Source organism: Mustelus asterias, chromosome 7, assembly GCF_964213995.1.
Source record: "Mustelus asterias chromosome 7, sMusAst1.hap1.1, whole genome shotgun sequence".
Taxonomy (NCBI): Eukaryota; Metazoa; Chordata; class Chondrichthyes; order Carcharhiniformes; family Triakidae; genus Mustelus; species Mustelus asterias.
Window position 1 is genome coordinate 31,650,094 of NC_135807.1, and position 24,257 is coordinate 31,674,350.

The window sequence follows — 24,257 nt, forward strand, 5'->3', positions numbered from 1 at the left end:
GCAAATCCACCAACCTTTTGTCGTCCGCAAACTTACTAATCAAGCCAATTACATTTTTCTCCAAATCATTTATATATATTACAAACAGCGAAGGTCCCAGCACTGATCCCTGAGGAACGCCACTTGTCACAGCCCTCCATTCAGAAATGAACCCTTCCACTGCTACGCTCTGTTTTTTATGATCGACCAATTCTGTGTCCACTTTGCCAGCTCACTTCTGATCTCATGCGACTTCACCTTCTGCACCAGTCTGCCATGAGGGACTTTGTCAAAGGCCTTCTGAAATCCATGTTGACAACATCCACTGCCCTACCCTCATCAATCATCTTTGTCACTTTCTCGAAAAACTCGATCAAGTTAGTGAGACACGACTTCCCCTTCACAAAACCATGTTGCCTCTCACTAATACATCCACTTATTTCCAAGTGGGAGTATATCCTGTCTCGAAGAATCCTCTCCAATAATTTTCCTACCATTGGCGCAAGGCTCACCAGCCTGTAATTACCTGGATTATTCTTGCTACCCTGCTTAAACAATTAATGGACACATTCCCGAGCAGTGCCCCTACTCGGTAGCAACTTGCAAGGATGTTTCACCAGAAAGTGATAAGAAGCAAATCTGCATTTGCAGTAATGCACAGCAAATTCCTCATTTCAAACAGACTCACTCAAAGTCATTTCTGAGCTATCAAAACCCAGGTCCCAATAACTGCAATTGATAAAAATCTGTTTCTGTTCCGATTCAGGTATTGAGTTTTGATGAAAGGTCATTAACCTGAAACGTTACTCTGCTCTCTCTCTCTCTCCACAGGTACTGCATGACCTGCTGAGTATTTCCAGCAGCTGCAGTATTTTGCTTTTGTAATCACCAAATCTCCAGAAATAACTCTTCTTTAAAATAGTGCTGAGGGAGGTTTTACATCCACCACAGAGAGCACGCATAGTTTGACATTTAATATGAACATCAGTGCCTCTGATGGTGCAGCATTCCCTGGTGTGTGTGTCTGCCTGATTTAGTGCCCATGTCTCCAGAATTGGATCTAGAAGAGTAAGGCAACTTAATTGAAACATATAAGATACGGGGTTTTGACAGGGTTGCGTATTTAAAACAAAGAAACAATTTTTTTTTCAACCAGAGGTTCATGAGTTTTTGGAACTGTCTTCCTTGAAAAGGCAGTGGAAGCAGAGTCTTTAAATATTCTTAAAGCAGAGATGGATAACTTCTTGATAAGCAAGGGGGTTACAGGAGCAGTGGCAACTGGAGCTCTGCTTTCCGCCTCCAGGAAAAAGTTCGGAGGCAGCCACAAGGAGTGCTGATGTGGGTTGTTCAAAAGGACCCCCTTGGTGCTCCGTGACTTTGGGCGCAATCTTACAACCTTGTCCCACCCGGCTTTCGGCAAAGCAAAGTGGTAAGATCAAGCGGGAGGTCAAAAATGAGAAACACACCCAGTTTCTCACCTCGCCCGATCGTACCAGCCCTGTTTTGCCGGTGATTTAAATATTAATGACATGCTTAGCTAGTCTCCACCAGTGGAGACAAGTGGCCTCACTGTGGGGAATTGGAGACCATTGAAGCCCCCACGGGTAGTCGGGGCAGGGCCAGGCAGTGTCCATGGGACAGTGCCAGCTTGGTAGTGCCCACCGGGCACCTTGGCACTGCCCACTGGGCACCATAACTGTGCCAGGGCAGTGCCGGGGGGTGAGACCTGAGTGTGGGCAGAGCATGTGGGGTGGAGCTATAATGGGGGGCGGGGGGGGGAGAAATTCTACCGGGATGGGAAGGAAGGGGAAACCCTCCAAGGATGGGAGCGAAGGAGGGAATTCTGCCCGAGTGGGAGCAAAGGAGGGGGAAATCTGCCTGGATGGGAGTGAAGGGGGAATTCTGCCCAGGGGGGAGGGAAGGAGGGGAATTCTGCCCAGGAGGGAGGGAATGGGGGAATTCTGCTCAGATGGGAGGGAAGAGGGTGGGGGGGGGGAACTCTGCCAGAGGGGTGATCGGTGGGGGTTAATGTCCATGGAGTGGGTGGGGCATGGGAGACCGGCACAAAGGGCAATCGGCGATGTGAGGGGAGGTCCAATGTTCATGGGGTGTGTTGTGGGGGTAGACAAGCACAGGGGTGATTGGCCGGGCTGGGAGGGGGCGGGGGTGGGGGCGTGGAGACGATGTCCATGGTGCCATGGCAGTTGGGGGTGGCAGATCACCCAGTACACTGAATGATCAGGGCGCCTACGCAATGGCACCCCTAGAGCTCAACAGCTGGCTCAGGCTCCAAAATCCACCCCCCCACCAGGGCACTTTAGCACTTGTTTGTGCTAAGTGCCGCAAGATTGCATTTTCAAACTCACCCACAAAACAAGCCTGAAACTCTCCCGTTTTCTTGCTTGCTCGGTGCTTAGAATTTTCTTTCGTAAGATCGCGCTATTTGTCTCAATCACAATAGAAGCAATAAAACAGAAACAACCCTCCAGCCCTCAAAACAAAAAATACAAAAGAGCTGATGTTTCGAGTCCCGATGACCCTTTGTCAAAGCACATGCACACCTCTAGTCCTCAACCTCTATATATTCCCCAGGACCCATCCATACCAACTCATGCCTCCCATCCACCCCCCCAGGGAATCCTGCATCCCAATTCAGCACATTGTTGTAACTTTACAACATCACCTCAAAAGTATTTAATTGACTGTAAAGTGCTATATAAATGTCAGTTTTTCTTTCCTTTATCTAATTGCTGTTTGACGGACCTTGCTATGTAACGGTTAGCTAATTTCTAAATTTGCTGGCTGTAGTGTTTTGGGATGTCTTGACATCATGGAAGGCACCATATAAATGAACATTCTTCTTTTCTTTAACTACAAGTTCACCAGAGGTTTCACTCATATTTCCCTGTTCTTCAGCAGACAGCAATGATGTGCTTGTTACAATCTACGACTACCCACCCGCAACAATAAGCCAACCAATCTTCAGGATCGGAGAGAAACTGCGCTTGATAGCAGAGTAAGTAAAATCCAAGAAACACAGAGAGCAGCCTCAGTAATGAACATTGTAACCTTGTGTAAGTGAGCCTAAAGTGAGTGTTTGCAAGTGATTTCACCACGCTGGAGGAGTAAGTGAAGCCTGTTCCAATGCTGTTAGCACTCAACATTCATGTGCTCATATAAGCTCACTCATGGTCATATATAAAGGGTGGAATTTTCCTGTCCCGCCCGCCACGGGAATCGTAGTGGGGGGGTGGTGGGGACCATGCAAAAGTCCATTGACCTCGCGCGGGATTTTACAGTCTTGTGGCGAGTGCGGCCAGAACATTCCGCCCACAGATGCATACAAAACTTGTGAACACACACTTTCAGGGTTTAATGGATACTGATTGTTGCAATATGCCTTTAAGAGATAGGACATCACCGGAAAGGAAGTGTGTTATGTGAAACCAAAGGAGAAGATGCTGGAAAATCTCAGCAGGTCTGGCAGCATCTGTAAGGAGAGAAAAGAGCTGATATTTTGAGTCCAGATGACCAGTGTGTTATGTGACCCAGTTTTGGTTTCAATTTAGCTTTTCAGTAGAACACACACGAACACACACGAACACACACGAACACACACCGAACATACACGAACACACACTTCTCATGTCTTCAAGTTTTATATCCATGTATATCTGTCCACATGTGCCTAGTCTTAACATATGATCCCACAATGTGTTTAACCAATCCCTTTTTATCATTATAAAACACATCATGGTGTTCATCCCTTGGTAGCGGCAGCGCGTTGGGGCAAAAGCTGACGTAGCTACAAATAACCGTATCCTGTTCCAAACAGACTGTACACAATGGGTACCTTCTGATGGTATTCTGTCAAAAATATATACATGAGGTGACTGACAAATCAGAAAATGCACAATGAGATGAAGAGCAGTGAACAAATATTTTGAGCTGTCAATCTTGCGTTGAACCTAGATCTCATCTCCCTGTCTGAAGTGTTTTCTGAGATTTAAATTATCTGTCCTAAGTAAGTTAGTAACTACTTGTTATTGCACCTTGGTTGACACAGCGCGAAGTGCCAACATATTACTCTTGTGAATTCTAACAGACATGTGTGGAGGACCATGGTGAATCCTATTATTGTGTAACTTTTGGTGTGCAATTGTTCACTGATTCCTGAATTTATACAACGGGTTAAAAGGACATGGGGAACAGGAAGGGAGGTGGATTTGAGACCAGGGAGAGTTCAGTCACGATCTGATTGAATAGTGAAGCAGGCTCGAAGGGCTAAATTGGCTACTTCTGCTCTTAATTCCTATGTTCCTATGTAACACCTTCATTATTCACAAATATCCCAAAGAATTTCACAGCCAATATTGCAGGCAAGCTGACAGTCAATACTTGATATAAGAGGGTCTCGCAGGCAGCAACAGAATATATGAGATAATCTATTTTTGTGCTTGGATGAGAGATAAATCGTGGCCAGGACACAGAGAGAACTATCCTGCTGTTCTCCAGATAACAAAAAGGACTCTTTATGCACTGGCTGGACCTGTTTCACAGTATCCATACGCCTACACACATGCACACACAGAATGATGCCTAATCATTCTGCTACAGGCTTTTCCTGCCCATCGATTTCTGTATGTTTGTATCTCATCCATAGCATATTCAGCAGTATGGGATTCCCTCAGCGCTGCACTTGGAAGTATAGCCCAGATTATGTGTTTAGGTCGTCGAAATGGGACTTAGAATTCATGAAACTCTGACTTTGCGGTACACGTGTTACTGAGCCAAGATTGACATTATCTTGAAACACTTGCCAAATACTCTTTTCCCTTCATAAAGTGGATGTTTGACTCACCTAACTCTCTTTCTTTGTTTCCAGAGAAGGTGATTGGTGGCGAGTGAAGTCCTTCAATGCTGGATGTGAGAACTACATCCCACGTGCCTGTGCCATTCGAGTTTACCATGGGTAGGTAATTAGATATACTTCATCTTTACTTCTTTGTTTGAGAAGCATTTCCTGCCTCCAGTAACAATGATTTTATTTTACCACACACCCTCAATGTAACAAAGCATTCCAAGTCACTTCAAAGAAGCCTTATCCAACCTAAGCAGATATTAGGGCAGGCGACCAAAGAACTTGGTCAAAGTGGTAGGTTTTCAGAAGCTTCTTAAAGGATGGGATAGAGGTTGAGGGGCAGAGAGGTGTAGCAAGGGAGTATGAGAGCTTTGGGCCTACGCTGTTGAAGGCACAGCTGACAATGGTGGAGCGATAAAAATCAAGAAGTGCTGAAGAGGTGAGAATTGGAGGCTCAGAAGAGATCTTGAGGATTGCAGGCATGGAGGAGGTGACAAAGATAAGGAGCAGTGAGGCCAGGAGGTTAACTCAGCTTCACATTCTGTCGAAAAGTTACGCTTTTAAAAAAAAGTTTTTTTTATTAGTCACAAGTAGGTTTACATTAACCCAGCAATGAAATTACTGTGAAAATTCCCTAGTCGCCACACTCCGGCGCCTGTTCGGGTAGACTGAGGGAGAATTTAGCATGGCCAATTCACCTAACCTGCACATCTTTGGACTGTGGGAGGAAACCGGAGCACCCGGAGGAAACCCATGCAGACATGGGGAGAATGTGTAACCTCCACACACACAGTGAACCCAAGCCGGAAATCGAACCCAGGTCCCTGGTGCTGTGAGGCAGCAGTGCTAACCACTGTGCCACCGTGCCGCCCCTATTTAAACTATTCTTAAAGATGGATCTCTCATCATCTGATGCCATTACCAGCTCAGTCGCTTCTCTGATTGGCTTAAAATTACTTTCACACAAGATGCGGTCAAATTCCATGGTCTGTGCTGAGGAAATTGATCATGATCAAGATGCTGGAACTGGGCTCAGTATCCCTGGGGTTAATGAGGAGAAACGTCAGTTAATATTTCTGCCTTTGAACACTGTCATGTATTGCTTCGTGGAAAGTATATTATTTGGGGGCCTTGACAGTTTCTCAAATAGTTAGGAAAATGACAGGAGATCTTGTCATAATTTAAGACAATACTAGACGTGCAAGCAGATGGGCAGATGCTCAAATATGGCGTTGAGATTGCAAGCATCATTCTTTTTCTACTTTTTAAATTTAACTGATGTTGCCAGGTTTCCCAAGCATTAGGGAATCCAGCAGCTTCCTCATGGGGAAGTTGAACAAGGTGAATGAGGAATTGATGGATTTGGGAGATAAGCGCCTTTACTATTTACTCTCTGGATTTGGGTATCTTATACTCTGTGCTTATACTACAAACCCTGAATTTCTATTGCACTTTATAGCTATCCCTATCTGCTTTCAGAGAGTCACCTAGTTGAACCTTTAGATCTCACTCTGCATTCACGTTCTTGAAGTTAATGGAACACAAAATCGGATGAGCTGCGTAATCGTTACAAATTTGCTATCGTCCATTATTTGTCCACTGATAGAAGTGAATACTAATCTCAAGGGGTTTTGCATAGTTGCATTGTGTTTTTTCAAAGGAATAATTTAAATCCTGTCTGCCTGTTCAGATGGAGGGAAAACATTGTGCAGCATGATTTGAAGATTAGTATCCTTGTCAACATTCCTCCCTCAACCCAAATCTGGTTATTTATCTCCTTTAAATAAAAACAGAAAATGCTGCAAAAACTCTGCAGGTTTGTCAGCATCCGTGGAGAGAGAAACAGAGTCGACTCTCCACCTCCTTCTGTATCTCCTTTGACGTTTCTGTCAATTTATGCACATTTGCTGCTGTGTTTCCTTACCTAACAGGCGGTGGAGTGTGGTGACTAGGGGATTTTCACAGTAACTTCATTGCAGTGTTAATGTACTTGTGACACTAATAAATAAACTTTAAACTTTAAAAAAAACTTTAACAATGACTAAAAGATTTCTTGAGGACGTGCAATGGTGCCCCGATCCGTGCGAGCCCTTTCTGATGAATATTTTAAATGCTTTTCAAAATATTGTAACGGAGGCAATTCATTCAGGACCAAGTTTTATAGACTGTTGAGCTAAACTGAGAAAAAAATGCCCCTTTTTGTCTAACTTATCTGGTGATTGATCATTGGTGCCATGTTTTTTCACAGTTGGCTCTTTGAAGGAATCGCGAGACAGAAGGCGGAAGAATTGCTACAGCTTTCTAGCAATAGAATGGGCTCGTTCTTGATAAGGCAAAGTGAAAGCCAGAAAGGTAGGTTCTGTCCTATTGCACATAAATGCATGTGTTAAAAGGTAAAACACAGAATAAGGCATTTCGCCAGTTCAGGTTTGCTTTGGTGTTGGTGTTTTTAACCATTTAGTTCACCCAGTCTGTTTCCACTCTCCTGCTTGCTCCCTTATGCCTTTTTTAATTCATTTGTGGGACATGGGCCTCGCTGGCTGGCCAGCATTTGTTGCCCATCCATTGTTGCCCTTGAACAGAGTGGCTTGCTAGGCCATTTCAGAAGGCGATTGAGAGTCAACCACATTGCTGTGGCTTTGGAGTCATATGTAGGCCAGACCAGGTAAGGATGGCAGATTTCCTTCCCTAAAGGACATTAGTGAACCAGATGGGTTTTTCCGACAATCAACAATGTTTTCATGGTCATCAGAAGATTCTTAATTCTAGATATTTTTTATTGAATTCAAATTCCACCACCTGCCGTGGCGGGATCCGAACCCGGGTCCCCAGAACATTAACTGAGTTTCTAGATTATTAATCCAGTGATAAAAACAATAGGCTATCCCCTCCCCCTTTTTAATATTCTTCTAGAACATAGAACATAGAAAAGCTACAGCACAAACAGGCCCTTCGGCCCACAAGTTGCACCGAACATGTCCCTACCTACTAGGCTTACCTGTAGCCCTCTATCTTACTAACTTCTGTGAACTTATCCAAAAGTCTCTTCAAGAAAGAAAGTCTTCTTTTGAAGAAACTAATTCCCTTTGAAAGTACTTACGCATTCTGCTTCAACTTGTGTACCAAGTAACCGGATTCCTTCATTTAAATATGAACTGCTGTTTGTTTATTGCCGTGAGGAAAATGATTTTTTTTAGCTAGAGCATGCAGGTTTCCCCTTATCCACGTTACAAATTTCAATCATCTCTCTGGCATCTCTAACACTGTTGTGTGATTTGGTAGTTGCTACAAATTTTCTCATCTTAACATTTGACATTCGTCAAACAGAACTAACCTCTTCCTCATTGTGACCTCCATTTCAATTGCTTTCAATTGCACGTCACTGATCCAGGTTGTCACCTCAACTGGCTTTCCGGCTGTCACTCTCACTTCTTAGATTAAAAGGTCACAATGCTCACTGGGATTTGAGAAACATGTTCAAGGACAAACCTCCAATGCAGTAGTAAGGGAATACTTCGGGCTGAATCTAAATAAAGTCCTATCTGCCTGGTTAGGCAGATGTTAAAGATCCTATGCACTAACAAAATAAGGGAAAACAAATCAACACTCTTTGATCCATCAATACCAACAACTTCATCTCATCCAAAGATGTGCGGGTTAGGTGGATTGGTCACACTAAATTGCCCCTTAGCGTCAGGAATACTAGCTAGGGTAAATACATGGGAGTTATGGGGGTAGGGCATGGGTGGGATTGTGATCGGTGCAGACCTGATGGGCCAAATGGCCCTCTTCTGCACTGTAGGGATTCTATGATTCCCACCATTTTTGCTTACATAACACCAATTATTGTACGCCAAAGATTCACCACCAAATGTTTCCATGGTGTTCAGGAAGATATAAATCTGTCCCCCTTTCAAAAAAAAACAATCACATTTGCTGATGCCTTAAATGAGTTAGGTTCATTTGTTTTGATCCAAGATCCGTTTATTTGTCAATTAAGGTAAGAAGGTTTATGCCTGAGTTTCAATGCAAGACCTTCATGATTCAGTCAATAAACATACTTCCCTAATGGGCCACAACGGTCAAAAAGAGCCCACTTTCATTTCCTGGTTTGTGATCAGGTGGCTGTTCCTCACCTGGGATGGTGCTTGGCCTCAATAAGGTCAAGTGTAATAGTGAATGAAGGCCTGGTATATCATCCTTGTTGCAAGATGCACTAGCATGGATATGTGAGGGTAAAATTCCTTTTGACCTTAATTTTACTGTAACATCTGGGGTGAGTGCCCAATTTATAGCAATACAATTATTGATAGGAGATCTTTCAACTCCCAGATAAGGATGTATTTGAATGTGGGTGCAAAACCCACCAGCTAAGAAAGAACCTCAATCTTTACTTACAGTTTCTCTAACTATACATTCACAATTGTTCAATGTCTATCTATGAATGTCTTGAAACATACATATAATAGGTACAGGAGGCAGTGTGATTTTATGTTTAATGTGGCTTAAACAGGTATAAACCTTGCTAATTATTTAGTGTTAATGTGTGTGTTTTGCAGGTACATATTGCCTATCTGTCAGATACTACAGTGATATACCTCAGAAATCAGTGAAGCACTACCGGATCTTCCGTTTGCCCAATAAATGGTATTATATCCAAGAACGCCTCACCTTCCAGTGTTTAGAAGATCTGGTGAACCACTACTGCGGTTAGTGTCACAGTAACCTCCATTAAACATCTCCAAAGATGTAGACATGAAACTCTGAAATTGAGATCACTGCGTGGAACGGATGGATTAGCCCACTGCCTTTCCAAAATTACCCTGGACCAGCTTTCACATTCAAACTAGAGGGAAACATCCCTTCTCCATTTTAATACATTTTATAGTAGGTGTCGCACAAAAGTAGTAAAATATCTGAACACTAGAGAGGAAATCAAAGAGTTGGACTTCTTCTCTTTTGAAACATTAGCCACAAAGATCTGTGAACACTGCATAAGATTCAGGACACATTCAGGGCAGGCAAGTATGTGGGCCAGCGGAAATTAAAGCAGGACTCAGTCACATCAGGTCTCTGTCCAGAAGACTGCTGGCCCTCAACTTGCACAAGGGTGGAACTTCTGTCTGCCCAAACATGGTCTGTGATATCAGAGGAGATGGAGCCATGCAAGGAGCTTACTCCCGTCAGAAATTCATGGGGTGACGCAGTGGCACAGAGCTTAGAAATGCTGCCTCACAGCGCCGGGGACCCAGGTTTGACTCTGGCCTTGGGTTACTGCCTGTGTGGAGTTTGCATGTTCCCCTCTGCGAGGGTTTCCTCCAGGTGCTCCAGTTTCCTCCCACAGTCCAAAGAAGTGGAGGGTGGGTGGATTGGCCATGCTAAATTACCCCTTAGTGTCCAATAATGTGTAGGTTAGGTTGATTATCCATGGTAAATGCACAGGGGTATGGGGATAGGGCAGTGGGGTGGGCCTGCTCTTTCGGAGAGTCGGTGCAGACTCAATGGGCCAAATGACCTCTATTTGCACTTTTGGGATTCTGTGAATTCCTTAGGGTCCAGCTTCCTTTACATCCAATAATCTGGACACAGAAGAATCTGGGATACAAACAAACATCAAGGTGGAATCCTGGTCTGAACATGTGGACTCTGCTGGCTTAGAAAATCACATCGGTCCAGTACAGAGAGGGCCAAAATTGGTCAAAAACTGATAATGTAACTTCAAAATCAAAGGGAGCAACTGACTTGCAAGTGCTGTGTTTTCTGCTCCCTCCCACACAGTGCACACTCACCATACACCCATACTGGTAAGGGTGGCCTCTGAAAATGAGATGATCCCACCCTGATCCTGGATAGGAAGAGTCAGGAACAGACACTAATGCTTCTTAATCCACTACACATAAATCAGCAGAGGACTGAGGGCATTTGCGGCCTTCTCATGAGCATGAAGCATGATTCCTGACGCAAAGTCTTATTGTTTCAAAATTAATCTATTCTAAGTCTGCGTGAAAATGAATAATCACCATCACAGACGTTTCAGAGCTGATGTATTAAATCTCTCTCATTTCAGAGGTAGCAGATGGTCTGTGCTGTTTGTTGACCCATCCTTGCCTGGCTCAGCTCAGCACCGAAATTCCTCCTGAACAACCTGTCATCCGACGTAACAACGAGTTCAATTGGAGAAATGTGAGAAGGTAACTGGACGAAAATATTCTATAGCTTCTCTTCAGCAGCAATCCAGGGATCACTGATAGTCATTCAGCCAAAGACTATTTCAGCAGAGTTCACTAACTGCGTTTGCCACATTTTGAAAAGGACTCCTCTGGAAATAAAACTAAACTACAATATCTTCTGACACACATTCTCCCTCATACATAATCCAAAATATTCTGGTTCCCTCTTTCATTTCAGAAATTTAATTTTTCCTGAAGAGTTTTCGACACGACAAAAGTCTATCTACAAACTTGAAATCCTGCTGTCATACCTGGGGCATTCTCCCAGTAATGGATAGGTTACAAGAAAACTCTGTGATTTGCTACTCACACCTTGCCCCACGCGACTCTAGTCTCTCTGTTGCTCTTACTTTGGCAATCAACATAGAAGGGTGACAGGTGAGGAGAGTAGAAAAAATGTCACATTGGTGCACCAGGAATAGTCTGCAAAGCCAAGGGCATAAATACATTGCTGGGGCAGAAAAGGGCACTGTACTTCAAATCTACCTTGTACTTGCCAAAGATGTGTGGGTTAGGTTGATTGGGCATACTAAATTATCCCTTAGTGTCAGGGGGATTTGCAGGGACATGGGACTACGGGGATAGGGCCTGGGTGGGATTGTTGTCGGTGCAGGCTCAATGAGCTGAAATGGCCTTTTTCTGCGTTGTAGTGATTCTATGATTCTACTTTAATTGGAGTTGCTGGTGCTAAATGGGGCAACGTGGAGGACATTTTAATAAAACTACTGACTTTGGAGCACGTAATGCTGAAATCATGTGCTCAAGGTTGGAATTGTTTAACTCCCCATTACAAAAACAACCTTTAAAAAATTTGTTCTTGGGATGTGGGTGTTGCTGGCAAGATCAACATTTGTTGCCCATCCCTAATTCCTCATAAACTGAGTGGCTTGCTAGACTATTTCAGAGGGCAATTAATGGTCAACCACATTGCTGTGGATCTGGAATCATGTGTAGGTCAGACCAGGTAAAGATTTTTTTAGTTATTTCATTACATGGACACCTAAGTCACTGTGCGTCTTCGCAGTTCCAAGTTTATCACTAAGAAAATATTCTGATTTACCAAGTGGATTTTCTCACACTTCCCACATTGAACACCATCTGGTGGATTTCCCACTGTTGTAGTCTCTTTGTCACTTTGTGCTCCCATCAATCAAGGGAAGAAAGAAAAATAATTGAGTACGGCAAGTTCAGTCTATTGTGTAGTTCCGTCTCTCCTTTATCAGTGACACAGCCTACAGCCATCATGTGGTGTTTAGTCTACTGTGCAACCCCCCACCTCCCCCCCAACCCCCCTCCAGTGGTGGCATAGCCCACAGTCATCATGCCTCAGCAATCTGGAATAAACTGCTCCACCTCATCACACCTGCCTCAACATAGAAACAAGAAGCAGGAGTAGGCCATCTGGCCCTTTGAGCCTGCTCCGTCATTCATCTTGATCATGGCTGATCATCAATTCCAACAGCCTCATTCCCCCCTTCCCTCCATGCCCCTTGATCCCCTCATCCCCAAGAGCTGTATCGAATTTCTTTTTGAGATCAGACAATGTTTTGGCCTCAACTACGACCGGTGGTCGTCAATTCCACGCATTCACCACTCTCTGGGTGAAGAAATTTCTCCTCACTTCAGTTCTGAAAGGCTTATCCTTAATCCTCAAACTATGGCCCCTAGTTCTAGACTCCCCCACATTTGGGAACATACTTTCTGAATCTATCCTGTCTAACCCTGTTAGAATTATATAAGTTTTTAAAAAAAATCACCACATCATTTTCTGACGAAATTCATACCGTTTTAGCTGAGTTTTTGGTCAACTGTTCTAATATCATCTTTTGTGTCTCAGTGTCAAATTTTGTTTGATAATTTCTCTTGTGACGCATCTTGGTACATCGTACTACATTCAAGGTATTATATAAAGTCAAGTTGTTGTTGAATAATAGGTGGTGGCTGGACATTATCTGTAGAATAGAATAGAATAGAATAGAATCCCTACAGTACAGAAAGAGGCCATTCGGCCCATCAAGTCTGCACCGACCACAATCTCACCCAGCCCTATCCCCATATCCCTACACATTTACCCACTAATCCCTCTAACCTATGCATCTCAGGACACTAAGGGCAATTTTAGCATGGCCAATCAACCTAACCCGCACATCTTTGGACTGTGGGAGGAAACCGGAGCACCTGGAGGAAACCCACGCAGACACGAGGAGAATGTGCAAACTCCACACAGACAGTGGCCCAAGTCAAGAATCGAACCCAGGTCCCTGAAGCTGTGAAGCAGCAGTGCTAACCACTGTGTACCGTGCCGCCTCTGTAGGTTCTGAATTATCTGTAGGTTCTGAAAGGAGGATTGCCTAATTTTTCTTTATGGTTTGGTTGGCAGGGCTGAATTGCTGAGCACCAGGTCATTGTCCAGAGAGGAAGACTTCGTCAGCTATGGGCTACGGCATAGCATTGCGTCCTACATGACCTTGTCACAGGTGGATGACGACCAGTTCAGTGGCAGCAGCAAGAAGAGATGGTTCTCATCCATCAGATCCAGTGCTCAGAGTCGGCACAGCTGCCTCCTCACCACCGCACCAAGAGACCAGTACGAGGATGACTTTGAATAGAGGCGCACTCCACAGCAGCTTGTGGCATTCTTGCATTTTGGCGAGTCATTAACCTGTAACCCTTGGTGTTCCACCACAGACTAGACATTGGCAACCAGGGGAGGAAGCTGCTCCCCATGTCCATTCACTGATGGCCTGTTTCTTCTTGCAACGTGTGTGTAAATCTTATCAGAAATTTTTTGAGCGGTTTGATTCGCAGGAATTCAGTCTTCATGAAGAAATTCACACCTCTTCAACCAGGTGTTTTGGTCAACTCTCCTTGTATCACCTTTTGCAGCTCAGTGCCAAATCTTTTTTGATGATTACTGCTGTGAAGCAACTTGGTACATCATACTACATTCAAGGTACTACATAAGTCCGAACTGATACATAATTGTAAACACATGACTTAAGCCCAAGTGTACTTCACCCCTTGCCCATACTGAACCTGAGATGATTGCTTTGTATATATATTTAAATTATGAAATGGTATGCTTTTCCTTATTTGGATCCTTGCCTGGGGAAGGGTCTCTGTTCCAAGGAAATAATTGAGTGAAATGATTACTCCATGCTGAAATTTGGTGTCTTGTATCTTTTTTAAGTTGCGTGTTTATATTCCTCATTCAATAGTTCAAATGTTGCCATGCAGACCAAGTCCCATGTCTGGTGATTGTCTCAGCCTGGGCCAGTAGTTGGGATGGGTTGAGGGCTAAGTGGGGTGGTGGGGGGGGAGTGAGGTTACTACAAATTTGAGATAGAAAAATCCTAAATGCTTCTTCTCCTGATCTCCGTTCCATGACAATGGATAGGATTTGGGAGAATAAGTGACCTTCAATTTTCTCACTGGCGTGGAAAATCCTGCAGTGAAGTCTAACTAGGCCCGGGACCATTCTGGATCTACCTTGTGCAGGATAGTGTTAATGCAAGCTCAGAAAGCTGCATCCTCAGCCATGCAGCGTGCTTTCCCAGTTGTTCTGGAATTGTACCCATGCTGTTGGGAGTCGCTTTGAGATGTTGCCAGTTATAGATAGTATTGGGATAGCCATGCACAAAGGGATGAGCCAACTCAAGAAAATGAAAAGAATTTAAGGTAAGGCTTTCAGTTACTTTGAGCAAAAAAAAATCTTACAATCATTTTGGCATCTCCCTCCTTCACACTCACCTCTTCTTCTGAAGAGGGAACAGTTTGTGGTGGTCCTTTGATGGAAACCCACCATGCCATTGGGGTTTAGAAAATCACTGCTGCCTGCTGTGGTTTAAAGGGCCATTTGTCAGCTGAAAAGCAAGAAGTGTGGGGAGGCAGAGTAATGTCAGTGAGCAAAAAAGAGCATTTGTTGCCCCGTTATAATGAGGGGATCAAGCCCCAGAAACATCAGCAGGAGTCTGTGGAATATCTGTTGGGGTTGGCAGCAGGGCAGTCAGGGTCCCCAAGCGTAAGACTAGAGCGATCCCAGCCCGGAGAGAAATCCCGGTGATAACATTGAACCGTTTCAGAGATTTGAGTTTTATCTCAAAACATCTTCAACGTGAACCCACTGTTTATAAAGTCAGTGCACCCACATCCCAGTCCCGCTCCCCAGAATGCAATAAAACACTGTCACCCACCCTCATATGGAGACATTCTCAGAATCCCTTCAATTTCCAGACGCCCATGTTGGAACGGCAAAACAAATCCCAGTTCCTTATTACTGTAGGATACAGAGGATTTAATCCAAAAGTCAGATGAGTTTTTAAAATTGGCTTTAAACTGTTGAATCCCTCAGATCAACAGTATTCATTAACCCTAAACCTTGTTTCCTTGAACTCGTGTTTATTAGTAGGAAAATAATTAATAATCAAATTCATCTCAATGAATCAGTACAAATTACAACAATAGTCTAGAGCAATGCCACTCATCTAACTACAGCAGTATCATGTATCAGTTTAAGTGAAGTATAAATATCTGTAATTACACAAATTATACAGGATAAGATGACATGACACAGAACAATCTCACTTAAACCCTACCAACTAATCTCCATTCACACTTACTTCTCAACTTTTCTTTAGGTCTCGAAAATGCTGGGGGTTACAGGGTGGATTGGCCATCCACCATACACAGAAATTGCAAGTCATCTGATATGTCCAGTTTTACACTAACATTATCCCCAATTTCCCCTCCGACCTCTCTATGCCCTCTGGGCCCTATGAGACTCACTGTTCAGAGAATGAGGGCTGACCTATTTCAGCTAACATCCTTCACCTGGTCAGGGTGCAATGCATTAAAACTAGGCAAGGGCAGCTCCCTCTCCTGCACAATCGGAAATTACTCAGGAAGGTCTGGCCCTTGACCAGAGTAGTGTGGCCATAAGTGGGAACCCTGCAGTATGGAAAAGGGTGAAGGGATGCGAGGGGTGAGCTGCAGGAAACGCCCGTCCTCTTGAAATATGTTACATCATATCAAAGTGCTTCAACACCAAGTGGCAACTAAAGCACCGTTATGCAGCTGCGAAAGAATCGCATTCCAGCTGAAAAGAGATGTTGGATGGTAATTTGCTTTGAGCCATTCCCGTTCAGCTGCCATAACTCTGCTGGAATACACTGGAGTCTCTATGTACATGAGAAAATAGGGTTTCCCCTGCCCATCTGAGAGAGCTTTATCTCACAACATCCAAGAGAGAGAAGTCCTGAGGAAACTCCTAGCCTGGAAATGTTCCCTCCTTCCTGCTATACAGACATTTCCAGTGTGCCGAGTCATCAGAAGCATGTCACAGGAATTATTTGTTTGTTCCCACACAGAAGTGCCATTTTAGGCAATATATTATTTCCTACTTCCTCGAAACTTTGATCAGATTGTTTCTTACCAGTAGCATGACTCTTTCGAAAAGTCTGGTGCCAGATGTAATGACGAGGTTCATACTGGTGATGTCAGCTCCACTGTGGTCCGCAGCGATTGTGATTCGAGACGGAGATCCCCCAAAGTAACCAATGTTCCTCTGCAGCCATTGTAACACGGCCAGTTGATCCAACAGGCCCCAGTTGCCTGTCATCACCTCAGTGTCTGAAAAGAGTGAGAAATCTTTGTTTGTATAAATCTTTCTCTCCCCGAAATGTTTTAGAAATATAGAAGATAGGAGCAGGAGGAGGCCATTTGGCACGTCGAGTCTGTTCCACCATTTATTACGATCATGGCTGATCATCCAACTCAATAGCCTAATCCTGCTTTTTCCCCATTACCTTTTAGCTCCTGCTCCCCTTCCAAAGCTGCTGACTCATGCTGCAGTTTGGTTCCACAGTAACTGGAAGGCCTCCAGCATCATAAATTGGCAACAGCTTTTTACAGCCTCCCAACTTTCACCCTCCATAAATTTGTGCTCATTGCAAATTCTATTGCTCGCACCCTGACTTGCGTTCACCCATCACATATGTGCTCTGGGACCTACATTGGTCATCGACACCACAATGTAAAAATTCTCATCCCATTTCTTTGAAATCCATCTTTGGCCTTCCCTCTCCCTATCTCTGCCTCCTCCAGCCCTATATCATTTCTACATTCCTGCCCTCTAAACCAAACTTTCGGAGTCTCCCATTTTTATTGTTCACCTTTGGCTGTCTACCTCTTGGGAGTTCCCCCTCACAACCTCTGTGCCTCTCTCTCTCTTCCTTCAATACTCCCCTTATAACCTATCCCTTTGACTGAGCTTTTAGCCAGCCACCCAATTTGCTTCTTTGACTCGGTGTCACTTTTCACCCTTTGAGCCATTTCCATACAATAGGTTTTATATACAAATAGGGCTTTTGAGAGTCAGCGGTTTTCAATCATGAACTTGTCCACACATACATACGTGTGTGCAGGCACATGCGTGTAGAAACACGCACTATATTTACCAATATTATTCATTGGAAGACAATAAACACAAACTGAATTTTTTCCAATCCTTGAATTTCAAGGCTGGCAACTAAACGACATAGCTGTGATGTTGGGTGGAATTTTATGGCCCTTCCCACTGGTGGGATTTTTCCAACCCGCCACAGTCAACATACTTTTGAATAACATGCTGTGTTTTACACCCCCCCCCTCCCCCCCACATCCCGCCCCACCCCGCAATGGGGCTGTAAATTTACATCCAGTGCGATAGCATCAAAATAATGCGACTGTCCTGGATGAGATTTTGGCTGTTTTAGGACTACCGCGACAATATTATGAAGCAATTCATTGTTACATTAGCTCAGCTACTGCACAGCACGCATGGGGAACTTGAGCATCAAATCAGTTCAGTCAATATTTGACTCAGAATTTTCTATCCATGGATTTTAATGGTTATGAAAAATGTGCAGGTTGAAAACTAGGCCATCCTCATCGGCAGATTCCTAACTTGCACTCCTACCACCCCATGAAACTCTGCAGCAGGATGACTAAGATGTAAAGGTTACATCAGCACGTGTTGTTTCACTGCATCATCCAAGTGTTCAAAGAAATAAGTTCACAATTTACCACTTGGCTTACCGTCACTTAGAAATCCAAATGCTCCGACCCTATAGTTTGCAGTCACAACCAGGATGCTTCCAATAGATGCCAGGTAGGACCCGTCAATGTTTGCCAGCTTCTCTCCACTGTAATCTGCAGCACTGTTGTGGAAAAAGACCAGCACCGAGTTGTTCCCAGCCTATCACGTAACAAAAATTCAGGATTAATAATACGTCAAGGAATCACAGGCCTAATTCATTCATTCAGATGGGTCTAATCTTCCTTTTTTTGTCCACTATTGAAGCGGTGAGGAAGGATGTTTCACAAAGGCTGATGGTGTTTAGAAGCTTGGCCACTTCATGTCCGTGCCTTTGTTTTGTGTGATGTACGAAGATATTATGAACTTTGTCAATAATTTATATTGTTAAAAATGGAACAAAAGGCACCCCCCCCCCCCCCCCCCCGCACTACATGATGGCATGAAATGTGCCCACCTTTCTTTGTGACAGTGGGTGGTAAGATCTGGAGAGAAAAATGGCCTGCTTCTCTGGAGAAAAACACACTGTTTTTCTCAGCGGAACCATCACTCTGCCATTTTTTTGGGTTGTATCAAATCACTCCAAAGAGCCAATGGATCAAGGAGGAGGAGGCCCGGCACTAGCTTCCCGGGGTAACTAGGGGTGGGCAGTAAATGCTGACCTTATCAGTGATATCTATGTTTGAAGAATGAATAAATAAGATATATCAATATTTCTCCCTGATTGTAGGCATCTAGAATATCACTCTGTTATTGGCCAAAGAGAATAAGAGAAAGGTGAGGGCAGATCTACCACCAATATATCCTCCTGCCCTGAAGAGGAGAGAGAGATGGTTTGTGCTTGGTGTCCCTCATGCTGACACAAGTGAGGTTACTAATTCAGTATGCAAGCATGCATTGTTCCTCCATTACGTGACATAGGACACCAGCAGCAAAACCCTGAGGTTAATTGTTGTACATATTTCATTACTCACAATGCTCTTGGGCACAAATATATTTAGGTAGAGACAATCTTCATCTACAGTGGAGTAAACGGCCTTTGCATCTCCTGGTTGTATGCAGCTGGGCCTAAAACAAGAGAGATTGTGAAAGCTAAATACTTGTTAAAACTCTCTGGGGCTAGTTTTAAATTTAGCAATGATGCTAAATGGCTGACATCCAATTGGGCTGCTTATTATATGATTACCCAACTTTCTCTTTGCACCAGGACGTCCAACATATATATCATGCTGAATATATCTGTTGTTTATTGGACGCCTAGACAAATGGCCAGCTTTGGTATTAATATTTCTCATTTTGATGGCCTTCCCTGATAATAAAGCCCACAATCTTTTGCTGGAATTTTACGGCATGTCCGCTCCGATTCTGGGGCAGACAAGGCTCGGAGAACAGCATTCTCCATTGGCCTAGTCCGGGATCATACGAACCTTGGGCGGACGTGCTGGTAAAATTCCGCCCATAGAGTGAAACTGTTCTGCCAGCCTTATCTCTTCATTCCTATTTTTATCATTTTTAAATAATATTTGACTGGCTCAACTTTAGAAACTTTTCTTCATTATCTTCAAAACCCAATCGGGTCACTTCAGGTTACCCCCTTTTCCAAAGAGAACATGCTTAGCTTCCCTAACCTTTTCCTCCTTAATTTAAATTCTTGATAGCCAGGAATATCATTGTCGCTTGTCTCTGTATCCTTTCAAAGCCAACTTTAAGTGATCAGTTGATCTGAACTGGGCACAGTGCTCCCAATGTTTTCCTGGTAGCAGAAAGAAAAGTCAAAGAATTAAAACCCAATAGGAAAGGCCATTCTCACCTGTAGAAGGTAGCATTCCATTCTCCAGTCCAATGAAACATTGATGGCGCTTTGAATCGGCTGGCACCAGTTGGAGGAGCTGCATATGGGATACCGAGGAAACGATTAACAGCCTTCCATTCCCCACCAACCTGGGTCATCTGAGACTCACCAAACAAGATTCCGTGCCCCGGAAGGAAGATGGAGGTCAACTGGGGTTGGGTTTCTGATAAGGAAGGATCTAAATTGAAAATAAATTTAAAAAAATGAATCCATCTCAACAGAAGGAAAGGTGGAATGAGAAGAACAGGTTTGCAATTGTCAAGACCACTTCCTTTACGGACTATGTACAGTCACCTCTATGATGAGTTCCACCTTACTTCCCACTGCAGCAGTTGGTTGTGGGCACTCCAGTGAAGATTACTCACTCACCAGCACAGGTATGGATGTCAGGGCAGCAATCCGCATAGTCCTCACATTTCAAGTTACACTGACAGGCCTCGTCAGGTTGGTACTTCCCACAGCGACCGGTGCAAGACCCTCCCACAGCTGAAAAAATACAAAAAATACTTTGTTTGCTCAAAGAATTTTAACTGTGGCTTTAATTTATAAATTTGAACACAAAAACCAAGCAAACAGGTGTGAATGAAGATTCCATCATTATGGTTTATGCTGAACCACAGGGGGCCATTTTGATATTGGGCAAGAGGGTAAAATAAACAATATTGAATAAGTTGCCCATTATACAACTCTACAAATTTATATTCCAATAAAAATGAAAATCAAGTGAGGTGTATAAGTGGCTGAATCAATATCACCCATTTTAATCTATCACCCAAAATGAAATTACCCCCAGGTCTCCTCCGATACCCATCGGTGGGGCTTTAAAACAAAGAGGCAAAACTTTCTAACAGATGACAAGATTTGAATTTTCAAGAACTGCTGATCATTATCAAATTTCTTCATCTTTCTTCTTTCGGGCATTTAAACATCCCAGGGTCCAATTCCAAAACAATCCCAAAGTCGCACAACCCTCAGAGAAACAAAATTCTCTTTATCTCTGTTCTAAAAGGGTAACCCCTCATTTTCAAACAGTGTCCCTTAGTTCTGGACTCATTTCTAAGTCCAAATAGTCAAGGCCATTCGGGATCTTATATACTTCAATCAAGCCACCCTCACTCCAGTGGAAACAAGTCCAGTCTGTCCAATCTTTCCTCTCAAAACAACACCCTCATTCCAAGTATCAATCTCACAAACATCTTCTGAACCATCTCTGATGCTTTTACATCCTTCCTTAAATAAGGAGACCAAAACTGCACACGATATTCAAGATGTGGACTCACCAAAGCCCTGTACAACTCAAGTATACCATCCTTATTTTTATGCTTTTTATGGGCAGCACGGTGGCACAATGGTTAGCACCGCTGCCTCACAGCGCCAGGGAAACGGGTTCAATTCCCAACTTGGGTCACTGTGCGGAGTCGCACGTCCTCTGCATGTGTCTGCATGGGTTTCTTCCAGGTGCTCCGGTTTCCTCCCACAATCCAAAAAGACGTGTTGGTTCGGTGCATTGGCCATGCTATATTCTCCCTCAGTATATCCAAACAGGTGCCGGAGTGTGGAGTCTAGGGCATTTTCACAGTAACTAAATGTTCCTCTCGTAATAAAGGATAGCATTCCACTAGCTTTCTTAATCACATGCTACCCTTGTATACTAAATACTTACTACCCTAGATTCCTTTGCACCTTGGAATTCTGCAGTGGTTCTCTGTTCAAGAAATGTTCTGCTTTTATGTTCTTCCTGCCAAAGTGAATAACTTCACATTTTCTCACATTATACTCCATCTGCCAGAATGCTGCCCTCTCACTGAACCAATCTATATCCATCTGCAAACTCCTTGTGTCGTCTTCACCAAATACTTTCCTGCTATCATTGTGTCATCTGCAAATTTAGCTACCACGCCTTCTCTCCCCCCATCTAAATCATAGAATCATAAAAACCCTACAGTGCAGAAGGAGGCCATTGGGCCCATCGAGTCTGCACCAACAACAATCCCACCAGACCCTATCCCCATAACGCAAAATAGTTACCCCACTAATCCCTCTAACTCATCCCAGGACACTAAGAGGCAATTTATCATGGCCAATCAATCTCACCCGCACATCTTTGGACTGTGGGAGGAAACCGGAGCACCCGGGAAGAAACCCACGCAGACACAGGGAGAACGTGCAAACTCCACACAGAGAGTGACCCAAGCCGGGAATCGAATGCAGGTCCCTGGAGCTGTGAGGCAGCAGTGCTAACCACTGTGCTACCGTGCCGCCCTCAAAGCCATTGATATAAACTGTAAAACGTTGAGACCCCAGCAGAAATTTCTGCGGGACTCCACTCGTCACACCCTGGACTGGGGGGGGGGGGGGGGGGTGGGGGGGCAGCAATAAATAAAATGGTGTCAAAAATGACAACACAACCAATAAACATATGCACTGTTGAGGGAACTCACCCTTCTTGTAGTAAATCTCTTCTGCTGCTTCCTTGAGCAGGATTCGGCAGTCATGGCCTCGCAGACCAGGTCGGCAGCTATGCGTGTCAGGATAAAAGAGGCATCGGACCCCTGATGGCTGAGGCTGAAGAGAAACTGTGACACAGGCATGGCTGGAAACACATGCTGCAAAGGAAAGAAACAGAAATGTGTAAGGGATGGTTCAACATTCTAACTATCAGCTTTCCGAGGCACAATGAACCATCCATAACCTTAACATTCCCTTTTTAATTGCAGTCACTGGAGTCTGTGCGAGTTTGAGCAAAGGTGGTAAATCTGAACTCTACACAGAATTATTCTCCCACCCCAAGCAGCAAACCCACTCCAACACTTTTGACGCACAGCAGACGAAGAAAGATGAAGCAAAGAGCCCTTGTCCATCCCAACTGAAGAGAAATTGGCATCCTGCCTCACTCGGAGACGAGGGGGTAGGTGAATGCCAGCTCTGATTTGGAGGATGGGATCAGGGGGATGGGGGGAGGATGGGGGGAGGATGGGGGGGTTTTGTGGAAGGTAGCCCCTGAGTCCTCTGTGGTGGGGTGGAGGTTATTTTTTACTCTGATCGGCACACCCATTAAACATGGCGCCCTGATCTCAGCACAGCTGAAGCACGCCCAGCTGTTTTTCTGTCACAGAGTGTGGTAAGATCTGGAGAGAAACATACCGTCTTTCTTGCCAGAGTCAACACTCTGCCATTTTTTGGTAAGAATCCACCCACCATTTGAAAGGGTTGTGGAATTAAATTCCATGGGAACTTTTAAAAGCAAATTGGACATATATCTGAAGAGGACTAATTTGCAGCGTTATCGAATAAAAGTTTAAGTATGAAAATAAATTGGACACCTCCATCAACGAGATGGCACAGATACAATGGGCTGATTATCTTCCTCTGTGCCAGATGTTTCTATGACATTATAAGGTGAGTGATGAGGTGGCTGAAGCCTGCTTTACATCTCTCCTGATGTTTATCTCATACTGTAGCCGAAAGTGAGTCAGAACTGTTCGTTCTAACCTTTAGAAATGAGTACTGTCTGGAAACATTGGCGGGCCTGCCCACACTTTTGCACCCTGGACCGTATTCCAATTCAGCATTACAAGCCCAACCCTGAGCCATTTTTGGAGAAGCTGGGCCTGAGTCAGATCGACAAATGGCGGGTAACCAACGCGGGATCATTAGAGCCAATTACAGGGCTTCCCCACACTGACAAGGATTTCTAATCAGCAATGCAGGCAAGAGACATTGGCTTCGACCACTGGAAATCATGGAGGGATCATATTGGGAAGGGTGGAGGGGTGGTTGTGGTGGTGATGTTTCTGTGGCATTGATTAATCTTGCAAGGGACACTCCCCACTTGCACCAGTCATGGCTGCTGGGCTACAGCACAGCCATTGACTTCCTGTGGAGTTGTCATCTCTCCATAACCATAACCAGGCAGCTGCGGCCATTTTAAATTTCAAAAAAACCTGACCTCTTCCTCAGAAGGTGCCTGGATGCTGAGGTGCCCTTTCTCCATCACAAATGGACAGCTCCCACCTCAGCCAGTGGGGGCTGCTGATATGTCATTGTTTGAGGGTCCCCCATTGGCCCTCCAGCCTCAGGAACCTGCTCGCTATACTTGATTAGATAGCGAGCCTACTCCCTGCCGTTAATTGGCCTGGTCTTTCAAAACTCCAGGCGGGTGAGTCTGGAACACGCTGTGTAGAATCAGGACCAGGAACTGAACCATATCTGGGTTCCTGACACAGAATTGAAAGTCCTGACCATTGCCTGGACATGACTGAC

The 24,257-nt window shown here is 44.3% G+C and overlaps 2 protein-coding genes across 7 annotated transcripts in view; one reads left to right on the forward strand and one right to left on the reverse strand.

The window, feature by feature from the left end:
- Positions 1 to 14,310, forward strand: part of LOC144495612 (src-like-adapter) — a 61,020-nt gene extending 46,710 nt beyond the window's left edge. For 3 of the 6 annotated variants that reach the window (XM_078215813.1, XM_078215811.1, XM_078215812.1), the window contains 6 exons: positions 2,896 to 2,995; positions 4,865 to 4,951; positions 7,089 to 7,192; positions 9,400 to 9,549; positions 10,908 to 11,031; positions 13,451 to 14,305. In XM_078215813.1, the coding sequence (XP_078071939.1) occupies positions 2,896 to 2,995; positions 4,865 to 4,951; positions 7,089 to 7,192; positions 9,400 to 9,549; positions 10,908 to 11,031; positions 13,451 to 13,679 (794 nt within the window). In that variant the 3' untranslated portion in view covers positions 13,680 to 14,305. Of the gene's footprint in view, positions 1 to 2,895; positions 2,996 to 4,864; positions 4,952 to 7,088; positions 7,193 to 9,399; positions 9,550 to 10,907; positions 11,032 to 13,450 lie in introns of all 6 variants that reach the window. The other 3 variants (XM_078215817.1, XM_078215816.1, XM_078215814.1) reach the window with 2 other exon arrangements.
- tg (thyroglobulin) overlaps positions 1 to 24,257 on the reverse strand; it is a 387,985-nt gene that overhangs the window by 179,454 nt on the left and 184,274 nt on the right. Inside the window, exons 37-42 of the mRNA XM_078216995.1 lie at positions 22,436 to 22,600; positions 20,364 to 20,480; positions 19,953 to 20,172; positions 19,117 to 19,210; positions 18,145 to 18,304; positions 16,502 to 16,698 (exon numbers count right to left, since the gene is read on the reverse strand). Of these exons, the coding sequence (XP_078073121.1) occupies positions 16,502 to 16,698; positions 18,145 to 18,304; positions 19,117 to 19,210; positions 19,953 to 20,172; positions 20,364 to 20,480; positions 22,436 to 22,600 (953 nt within the window). The remainder of the gene's footprint in view (positions 1 to 16,501; positions 16,699 to 18,144; positions 18,305 to 19,116; positions 19,211 to 19,952; positions 20,173 to 20,363; positions 20,481 to 22,435; positions 22,601 to 24,257) is intronic.